The sequence below is a fragment of the Triticum aestivum genome, chromosome 2D (assembly GCF_018294505.1).
Source record: "Triticum aestivum cultivar Chinese Spring chromosome 2D, IWGSC CS RefSeq v2.1, whole genome shotgun sequence".
Taxonomy (NCBI): Eukaryota; Viridiplantae; Streptophyta; class Magnoliopsida; order Poales; family Poaceae; genus Triticum; species Triticum aestivum.
The window spans coordinates 56,508,509-56,519,824 of NC_057799.1; the positions used below are offsets into that span (position 1 = coordinate 56,508,509).

Here is an 11,316-nt window from a genome sequence, read left to right on the forward strand (position 1 = left end):
GGACAGATATGTACGTACTCTTGCTAGCTGTTTAGAGTAACTTCAATTGGGCGACCCATTTCGTCCGCGGCCGTCCGTTTGAGTCGGTGCGGACACAAAAGGCGGCCCAACGCGCCGACCCAAACGGACGCGTGTCCGTTTTTCGTCTGCGGGCGACCGATTTCCGGTCCATTTTTGAGCCGGATTTGCGTCGGCGCGGACACGCGACGGACGCGCGCGCTCGCCTACTCCTTTTCCCGGGCCCGCTGGTCTGTTGCACATTGGCCTCCCGTCTTACCCTGCGGCCAACAAGCAACTCTCCCGCCTCCTCCGTCGCCGACGCCGCCGCCCATTTTTTCCGGCGACTCTTCCAGCTGCCGCCACCTCCACATCCGCCCAGCAACGGCGCCCCTCCCTCCCGTCGCCCTCCGCCGCTGTTTTACCGCCGGGGAGCAAACTGCTTCCCACCGCCGCTTCCCCCACCACACAGCCGCCCGCGACCAAGAAGCCGCCTCGCCGCCCCTGCCACATCTGACCGGCACGCTCGTCGGACACCGTCACACTCGTCGGACGTCGGCAGGGCAGCTAGCTTGTCTGTGGGCGCCGCGACTCCCCTCGCCGGTCGTCTCCAACATCGACGCCCGCAAGCTGTTCGACAGTTTGCCAAGGTACGAAATGGACTCCGCCGACGAGTTATTTTTCCACAATTTTCCTTTGCGACTCCAACGATTCGTCGTCCGACGACAAGGAGGAGATATTGGCTGCCGTGTTGGTCCATCACCACCTCAACAGCCAGCGGCCGTTATTCCGTGGATCCATTTCGGGCCACCTTTCGGCGTTGAATCGCAACCGAGAGAGCGGGCATTTCCTTCTCTGGAAGGACTACTTTGATACAACAAACTCGTTGTTCAAACATCACCAATTTCGCCGCCGGTTCCGTATGAGTAGGCATGTTTTCAACCGTCTTAGAGAGGGAGTGGTCGGCTATGATGACTACTTCGAGTGCAAAGAGGATGCCGTCGGCAAGATTGGTTTCTCCTCTTATCAGAAATGCACTGCTGCAATCCGAATGCTTGCATACGGAGTGTCCGGTGATCTCATTGACGAGTACGTCCGTATGAGCGAGTCTACATGCCTAGAGTCCCTGTATAAGTTATGCAAGGCTTTTATTGCTGTGTTTGGCCCTGAGTACTTGAGAGAGCCGACAACTGAAGATACAGCCCGTTTGTTGGCGATGAATGCCAGCAGGGGCTTCCCGGGGATGATTGGCAGCATAGACTGCATGCACTGGGAGTGGAAGAACTGCCCTTCTGCTTGGCAAGGGCAGTATAAGGGACATGTCAGGGCTTGCACTGTCATACTAGAGGCCGTGGCGTCTCAAGATCTCTGGATCTGGCACTTTTTCTTTGGCATCGCTGGATCACATAATGATATCAACGTGCTTCAGCGCTCGCCGGTGTTTGCTAGGCTTGCACAAGGCAACAGCCCACCGGTGAACTTTACTGTCAACGGCCACAACTACGACAAAGGGTATTATCTGGGTGACGGTATCTATCCTCAGTGGACCACTATTGTCAAGACAATACCCAACCCTGTCGGAGAGAAAAGGAAAAGATTTGCCCAAGAGCAAGAGAGTGCTAGAAAGGATGTCGAGCGTGCCTTTGGTGTTTTGCAATCTCGATGGGGCACCGTTTGGTATCCTGCTAATACTTGTAGCACGCAGAAACTGTGGGAGGTGATGACTGCTTGTGTGATCATGCACAATATGATCGTAGAAGACGAGCGCCCGAAACGTCTGTACGATCAAGGCTTTCAGTTTCAGGGTGAGAATGTTGTGCCTGAGCATGGAGTAGCGGCGAACATTTGAGCAGTTCACTCAATTTCATGAAGACATGCATGATTGGGAAACTCACGTGCAACTGCAAAATGATTTGGTTGAGTATATGTGGGCTCATGTTGGCAACCAATAGATGTATCTTTTTTTATTGGTTTGCAAAACTATGTGAAATATTTTTATTTGTATTTAGCTTGTAAAACTATACTATTTATTTGGGCGGCCAGACTATTTGGCTTGTTAGGCTTGTGCATATTCATTCCGGGCCCTAAACCCTAAACCCTTAACATTTTCATTTGACAATATGTTGTATGCAAATCATGTAAAATTAGGCGGCCAACCGGCCACGCCGGCACATATGGGTCGGCGCGTTGGGTGCGCTGCCGACCCATATCAAAAACAGGGCAGAAGCCGGGCGGACGGCCGACTCAAACAGATAAAAAACGGATGAAATCGCGGTTCATTTGGGTCGGCCCGTTGGAGTTGCTCTTAGTTACTGGAATGTACGTGTACATATCCAGAGGAAACGTCGTTTGCCCTGGCCTCCATTTTCTTAATCGAGAGGCCTCGTCGGGTTAGGACATTCGATCGAGATGGTGCGGGCATAGGCATGGGAGATATACACTGACATGAGTCTACGAGGATGTCCACATCAGCGCATTATTGCGCAGCAATACTCAAAGCGCGTCGACGACGACTCCTCCAGCCAGGGAATTTAATAGGAAACGAACATCAACAGGCATTATGATATTGCAAATGCGAAGGAACATGTGGGCAAGCTCTCAACCACAATCTGCACATGAGCAATATGATATATACTCTATCTGTAAAGAAATATAAGATTGTTAGATCACTATATTTATTTACAGAGAGAGTAGTATACTGCAAACAACAAATTGCTGGTATACGCTATTGTATAATATACCTTTCCATGGATCTAGGTGTTCATGTGGCAAAGGATCTAGTGGTGCATCTTTTCTTTGGCAGTCTTCAGCATTATACTTCCTTTATTATCTCTCTTTTTTTCTGTTGAGAAAAAAGGTCTTTTTTTGCGATAGGAGAAAAAAAAAGAAAAGAAAAAGGTCTAGATATAGTGTTCCGTTAGTAGGCCTACTTAGGTGAGATTGATGCTAGATCCTCTTTCAAACGATGGTGTCGTTGTCGTCACGATGTACGCTTTGACACAAGTAGTGGTATAATTTACTTGAGACACGTACATATGTCACGTTAATGCCGTCAACTTGCACATATACAACATACTTGCATGTGTTAATCTACCATTTAAAGTGACCTAATGTTGAATGGCTATTGCTATGTTGCACAGGTCACTGATAGAAATTGAATACCGGTACAGAAACGTCACCTAAGCTATACCTAGCTAGCTAGATGGATCGACTTTCCACTGAGTTTGGATTTTTGTATGCGGGGATTTCTGCTTGACTTTGGTATGAACATACGTACACGCGGTGCACTCTGGTATTTTATACGCGATTTTACCGTTGATACATAACAAACAAATATAGCCAAGGCTGTTTTTTAAGGCAAACCTGGCTGTCAGTGATTCCCCGGATTGCAGAAACACTAGCAATGCTAACTAACCAGTCAATCGAAAGACAAAATTAGACGATCGGATATGGGAATCTCGGCATGGAATTTCGTAAAGTCTTTTGACCTGGGCGGCAGTGAAATCGAAGCATATTCGTGTCCGTGCGGCCTGGAAGGCAGCGAAGCCGCAATATGGACGATCCGCCTTTGACCGTGCGTGCGGTCTAGCTAGACGGTTTGGGATCGTCTGTAATGGACAGACTACTACTCTGCCTAGGTCTCAACGAGCCCAGGATTCTTGGGTTGGGTTTGCAGCCCCGGCGTGCATGATTTCTGGAAGAACGAATTCAATTTGTCGTCAAGCCAGCTAGTTGTAGAAAATTCATACTTTCTTCATCTCATAATATAAGAACGTTTTTATCTTTTTGTGCTACTTCGGTTAGAGCAGTATTTTCAATTTTATTGAAAAGTCAAACTCTTTTATGTTTGACCGCATTTATATAATAATACATCAACACTTATGTCATCAAATTAGTAGCATTAGATTCATAATAAAATATATTTTCATCATATACCTATTTGGTTTGACAAACACTGATATATTTTTGCACAAACTTGGTCAAAGTTTGAGATAGTTTGACTCTTCAACAAAGTAGGAAGTACACTCTTTCAAAGACAGATGTGAGTAGACTATAAGCACCAGGAGTAGAGCAGGGGCAGAGATAGTTTTTACTTTAGATTAGAGCAGGCAGCTGTAGTTGAACTGAACCGACGAATTCGGTTTTCGCTTACTAGCTCTTTTTGAATTGGGAAACGTTTGAGTCCGGCTGACCGGCTGCGTGTTGCCCCGGTCGCACGCGGCCCATTGGATCCAGCGTCATCATAAGATAGCAACGCGCGACGTGGTCTCTTGCGCAGTGGGACGCGTGGGTTGGTGGGCCCCACGAACCGCTAAAGCGGCCTCGTGCTTTTTTCACGGTAGCGCTGCATCCATTCATTAGCTGTCGCCGACTCCGCTCGCCCCTTGGCCACCCCCAAATCGACGCCACCACTCCAACCTGGACCAAGCAAATCCGGGCTGCTCCTTCGCCCCCCACATGCCCGTGCACTCCGGTGGCTGTGAGTGGTGAGTCGAGGAGGCGACCACGACGGGGTAGGGGGGCAACGACACCGGTGCGGCTAGTGTCGACTACCCTTAAAACTCCGCTGTGGCGGCGCTACTGATAGGCGGGCTCACCGTCCACCTCCCCGTCTTAGCCTGCGTTGATCCTTTTCCCCTCCCCTGTACTCCTCAGGCGAGCCCAAGGCAGTAGTCCAAGATGCTGCAATTGCAGGTGCCACGTGCTGGAACCGGCGGGGGAAAGGCTGGGACCGGCATCCTGGATGCTGTAACGGCGCCCCAACGAGTTGGAAATCAACGACCACCTACGCCGTGAACTGGCATGGCATGCTGCAACCGGCCATAGAGAAGCTACAACCATCGGTGCGGTGTGCTGCAACTTGCGACGAGAAGTGCTACCATGGGCATGCGGCAAGCAAGCTCGATCCCACGATGCTGGAACGAGCGATCCAATTTGTTGGAACCAACATTCTTTTGCTGGAACTAGCCTTCTCCCTCAGGTTGCAATGAAGCTCGGCGAGCAATGTGCTACAACCGGCTATCCAATTTATTGGAACCAACGATTTTTTTTGCTGGAACTAAATTCTCTTTATGAGCTGCAGCGACAAGGTGCATTGATTTTTTGTCTACATTCTGTGTTTTGGGCTGGGATCAACAATTGATTTTGCTAGAACCAACAATTGATTTTGTTGGAACTGTTCGAAGTAGAGCTGGAACTGCTGATGCTTGGTGCTGGAATGGGCATGGTGACGAGATGCGATCGGTGAAATGGGGAAGTGTGCACTATTGGTTAGGAAAGCTGCAAATGGCGGTGACCAGAGGGTTGCCATGGTGCAAACGGTGGTCGGGGGGGGGGGGGTGCTTTGAAACTCCAGAACCTGCGGCACGGTAGGCAATTGCGGTAGCGTCGGGGATGGCCAGCCGCGGCCGACAACAAGAGCAGTGAGCTGGTACCGCGATGATGGTGGTGGTTGGGGAGGACGGCAAGCGAGCCGCGAAGCTCGTAGTTCGGGGGCGCTGCTGTTTCTGCCCCTTTTTTCATTTTTTTTTTCAGGAAAAAGAGGTGATGCGTGCGTGAGGTGGAAGAAGGGATCCACACATGGGACGGGCTATATAGTTCAGATCGGGTGGTCTGCATGCGACCGGCCGGACCTTGCGCCGATCGGCCGACCCCTAGTGCTGCCCTTTTGTTTTTCGGGGGAATGAGCCAGGCTATATGGGTCCGAAGGTGAGCAGTGGCCCGTGTCCATTAAACCTTGGCCCGTGTATGATAGCGGAAAAAGGACTCGAAATGCGCCAGGGCTGTACGTCGCTTATTGCGAGACGTACGACCGGCTTGCCTGAAGGTTTTCCCCTGGAGTACTTACTGGTCCGACCAGTTTTAATGGGTTGTTTTGTTCGCTACTCGCTCTATTTCGTGCGTTCGTTGGATCGCTCGCCCTATAGTTTAGATGGTATACTCTTCGTTCTGTACATTGGTTGTACAGTGTGGTTTTCATTCTTTCTTTTTCCTTTCAATTCTGTCTTTTTTTAATGGGGTTCGTTTGTTTTTGCTTTTCTTTCTTTTTTGTGTGTTTCTTTATAGTTTCTTCGGTTTTCCTAGTTTTTTTTTCCTTATATATCTTACAGTTTTCTTTGGTATTCAATGGTTTTACGTTTGTCTACTGGTTTTCTTCAGTTACTTTCCATTTTCCTTTTCTTTTTTCTTTGTGTTTCACCTGTTTTCGTTATTTTTATGTTTATCTACCGGTTTATTCGTTGTTTTTCTTCTTTTTATTCCTCTTGGTGTTCATCAGTTTTATTCATTTTTATGTTTCTCTACCGATTTTCTTTTGTTTTTTATTTTCTTCTTTCTCTAAATTTCATCTGTTTTATTTATTTTTTTACTTTTGCATTTTCTTTTTGTTTTTGTGATACTTGTCTACTTTCTTTCATAAACATTGTACACATTTCGTATACATGATGAACTTTTTTAATAAATGTTCAATATTTAGTAAATACATGATTAACATTTATGCAAATAGATGTTTTTCATGTCTACTTTTTCCATAACATTGTACATCTTTTGCATACATCAAAAACATTTTTTACATACATAATTAACACTGTTACAAAAATATGTTTTGATGGCTACTTTTTTCACACACAATGTACATTTTTAATACACATTGTATGATTTGTTATTCTTTTCTGGTATACATCACAGACATTTTTTCATATGTATACACATTGGCAATTTTTTGTATACACCTGAATCGTTCTTTATACAAGTTTTAACATTTTTTAAATACATGATAAACATTTTTTTAAAGCATGACTTGGTGAATACGTTTTTCCATACACATTGCAAAGTTTTCTTGTTCTTAAGGAATATTTGTTTTGCATGCTTAATGCTTTCCAAATACATGATTAACACTTCTAATGTGTGATGAGCACTTTGAAAAATTAAAGGGAAAACGAAAACTGAAAATAAAAAAGAGAAAAAATAGAAACAAAAATAACTAAAACAGAAACGCAAACCAGAAGTATTGTTGTTAAATATTCCAGACGGGCTGGCCACGCCGCACTGCAGTCTACAGCCCCATTTTCCTTCTTTTTTTACGTTTTTCTGCTTTTATTGTTTGATTTTTTTTTACTTTTGTTTGTAGTTCAAAATATTCTAAATATATATTACAAAAAATACCATTCAAAAATATTTGATAAATGTTGACCAAGTATTTGGAAAATGTTATATGTGTATAGAGAAATTGTTCAGCACGCATACAAAAACTATTCACGCATATTAAAATGTATAAAAAAATTGTTCACGTATTAAGAAAATGTAATCAATTATTTGACATATATTTCAACAAGTATTAAAAAAAAGTAATCAAGCATTTGCAAATTGTTAAATTAGTATAGGAATTTTTATGATGATGTATTAAAAAATGCTGATTTTTTATCATATATATAAAAAACGTTAATCAAGCATTTCAAAAAATGTTGAAGAAGTATTTGAAAAATGTTAATCAAGCATTTGAGAAATCTTAAATGTGTATGAAAACAATGTTCACAAATGTATTAAAAATGATGAAATGTTTTTGCCATGTATATCAAACTCTAATTAAGCATTTTCAAAAAATGTTAAACAAGTATATAAAAAATGTTAAAAAAGCAATTTGAAATGTTAAATATCTATAAAAAATATTGATGATGTATTATAAAAATGATGAAATTTGTTTACCATGTACATAAAAATGTTAATTAAGCATTTGAAGAAATGTTGAACAAGTATTCAAAACATGTTAATTAAGCATTTGGAAATGTTAAACGTGTATAGGAAAAATATTGACCATGTATTAAAAAAAGATGAAATTGGTTTATCATGTATATAAACATGTTAATCAAGCATTTGAAAAAAAATTGAATAAGTATTTGGAAATTGTTAATCAAGAATTTAGAAAATGTTAAATGTGTATGGAAAAAATATTGACGGTGTATTAAAAATGATGAATTTTTTGATCATATATAAGAAATATGTCACTAATCATTAAAAAATGTTAATGAAGCATTTGAAAATTGATGACCCTGTATTGAAAATGATGAAATTTGTTTACTATGTATATAAAATGTTAATCAAGCATTTGAAAAAAATGTTTAACAATTAGTTTAAAAATGTTAATCAATAATTTAGAAATGCTTAATCCGTATTAAAATGCTGATGATGTATTAAAAAATTATGAAATTTGTTTACCATGTGTATAAAAATGTTAATAAAGCATTTGAAGAAAAGTTTGAACAAGTATTTGAAAAATATTAATCAAGCATTTGGAAATGTTAAATGTGTATAGTAAAAATGTTCACCACGTGTATTAAACAATGATGATTTTTTTATCTGTATATAAAAGAATTTAAGCAAGCATTTGAAAAATGTTGAATAAATAATTGAGAAATGTTAATCAAGGTTTTGAAAACATGTTAAATGTGTATAGATAAAATGTTGACCATGTATTAAAAAATGATGAAAACCATTTTATTATGTATATACAAAATATTAATCAAGCATTTGATATAATGCTGAATAAATATTTAAAATATATTAATCAAGGATTTGAAAAAGTTTAAATGCCCATATATATATATAATGTTGATCATGTATTAAAAAAATGTTAAACTTGTACATGAAAAATGTTAAACAATAATTTTAAAAAATATCAAATGTGTCTAGAAAAAATGTTGGCCGTGTATCCAAAAAATGTTAATCTGATACTTGAAGAAAACAGGTGAAAAACAAGAATTTGAGAAACAAAAACAAAGAAAAAATACAGTGAAAACCGAGAAAGTAACTAAAAAGAAAGAAAAGATAAAACCCAATAAAACAGAGAAAAATGGTGAAAAACAAAACAAAAAAAAACCGAAAAGCCCAGTGAAAAAATCTCTTTTTGCCTTAAGTTGGACGCGACTAACTACCTTAGCATGAACATGATGTGAGGCGAGTGGCTAGGAACGCTACGCGTCAACCTGGAGACTAGGGATTGATCCCTGGGTTGCCCTCCTTTTTCTGTGCTGTGTTATTATGTCTCGCTTGATGATAGACATAGCTCTCGCGATGCCCCACTTGGAATCGCTACAAGCGATGTATAGCCGCTCCCTGGAAATGCCCGAACGCAGCGGAGGAATTATCATCGACGCTCCCATGGTCGCGAGTGAGCACACGGTCAGCTGAAGCCCATCGTGGAATTATCACCGACGGGTGGACAACATCCAGTCCGGGTAGGGCCCAATCTGGCCTGCCATGTTGGGTGGATCCAATCGTATAAATGCCTTTCTTGTCTTGGGGAGGACGTCACTGGGGCGGCGGTGGCTGGTCGTGCCGACTGCCGATCTGGTCGGATTTTCAGGCGAGGCTACGCCCTGCCGTCGGCTCAGCGCCGATCTTATTGTCAGCCGGGATTTCGCCCTGCCGTAGCTTCACCCTCCAGTTCCTTGCAAGGGAGCGCTCGTGTGGAAACAATGTTACGGCGGGCGCTTGCTCAGGTGCCGCCAGATCTATTCGTCCAAGCATCTACCCGTCGTTCTTACGTGCTGCAGCAGCTTCGTCCCTTCCATCGGCGGCCAGTACCAGCCGAAGGTTTCCAGCCGCTGCAAAATAACAGGAGAGGAGCTCCTCCCTTCAGCATCTACGAACCACACCGGGCCATTCCGCGCAGTAGTTTTTCAACTGAAGAGAATTCAGCTGGTGATTCTGCTGACCCTACAAATGGCAATGGCGGCGGAAGCTTTGATCAAAGGATCGCAACGCTGATGAGCATCGGGGACTGCGTCAAGCGGCACGAGCTCAGGATGCTCTTAAGGGATCTACACTTCAGGGGTAAAGATGCCCCCGTCTGCTACGCCTGGTGCGACCCTTCCCCGCAAATGCATGTAACCCAGGGCATCTCGATGGCGATCAACATCAACAAGATGATCCAAGCCGGTTGCCAAGTCAAAATTTTGATGGCGGATTGGTTAGCTCGGATGGATCATCACATCGGTGGCAAGGTCGGCGGTGATCTGAGTAAGGTGCGTGACGTTTGCATCTACAACATTGAGATGTGGAGAGCGGCCGGCATGGATCTCGATAGGGTCGAGCTCGTGTGGCTATCGGATCAAGTAAGTTGCCATGCGGACGAATTCTGGCCCCTTGTCATGGATGTTGGCAGAAAAAGCGACACGAAAAGAATAAAAAAGTCGCTTCGCGTTCATCGCACGGATGATACAAGGGGCCATGGGAGCTTAGATCCCTACTTGTTTAGAGATTTCACTCCTGCTGAGATATTCCATCCTTGCTTACAGTGTGCCGGCATAGTGCTGTTACACCACAAGGCGGACATATGGCTGCTCGACGCGGATCAGCGTGTTGCCCACATGTTAGCTACACAATACTGCAACCGCCTGCAGATGAAAGATGGACCAGTTGCCCTGTTCCACGACGTGCCGCCAAATTTGCTCGAATACCCGGAACATGAGGCGTGGAATGATCCCAGATGGGCCATCTTCATGGAAGACGACGAGGAAAACGTCGGCTGCAAAATAAAGAAAGCCTTCTGCCCTCCAAAGATTACAAAAGGCAACCCTTGCTTCGAGTACATAAGATGTATAATCTTCCCTTGGTTTGGAAAATTCGAGGTGGTTCGGAAGGAAGGGAATTGTGGTGCGACGTTCTTCGGCATGGATGAGCTTACTGTTGCTTATGAAAGTGGCATTCTGCATCCCGCCGACGTGAAAGATGCGCCTGAGAAGGCAATAAACATGATGTTGCGGCACATCAATGATCGCCTCAAAAGCAACCCTGGAGGCAAAGAACTAGTGGAAGCAATGGAGCAGCGATTCAGCATACCGTGGTGACAGTACGTTCTTTAGCATGAATTTTTTGTTTTTGTCTTTTGCTTGCACAAACAATCAGGGCACCCACCCAGTGGAAAACAAAGTCAAAAAAATGAATAATAAGTTGGTTAAAGATAAGAGAGGCGGCAATAAGCTAAGCGTCTAAAGTCTTAAGTCGAGGATATTCATGCGAACGCCCTATACATGTGTAGCACACGGCTTCATACTGAAGAGGAAGCACTGCAGCAATTCTAATTGATGAAGTGACAAACTGAAGAGGAAAAACACTGATGGACATATACATTAAACTATTGGTGACAAAATGCATATTTTCTGCTATGTTGTTTTGCACAATAAACTTGCAGCAAAGATTTAAAAAATGAGCATCGTGGTGTAAGACTTTATTAGGCAAGACTAAAAGAGACAATAAAAACAAGTCTTGAATGAAAAAAGAGACAAGACTAAAGCGGAAAGAAAAGATTTCATTTCATGG

The 11,316-nt window shown here is 43.3% G+C and overlaps 1 protein-coding gene across 1 annotated transcript; it reads left to right on the forward strand.

The window, feature by feature from the left end:
• The first annotated feature begins 9,316 nt into the window (after nucleotides 1-9,316).
• Nucleotides 9,317-10,897, forward strand: LOC123048676 (tyrosine--tRNA ligase 1, cytoplasmic-like). The gene has a single exon (XM_044471724.1). It carries the CDS (start codon nucleotides 9,471-9,473, stop codon nucleotides 10,842-10,844), a length of 1,374 nt encoding a protein of 457 aa, XP_044327659.1. The 5' UTR covers nucleotides 9,317-9,470; the 3' UTR covers nucleotides 10,845-10,897.
• The last annotated feature ends 419 nt before the right edge of the window (nucleotides 10,898-11,316 follow it).

Coding starts and splice junctions, on each gene's coding strand:
- LOC123048676 (XM_044471724.1), top strand. CDS start 9,471: ATGTTACGGCGGGCGCTTGCTCAGGTGCCGCCAGATCTATTCGTCCAA.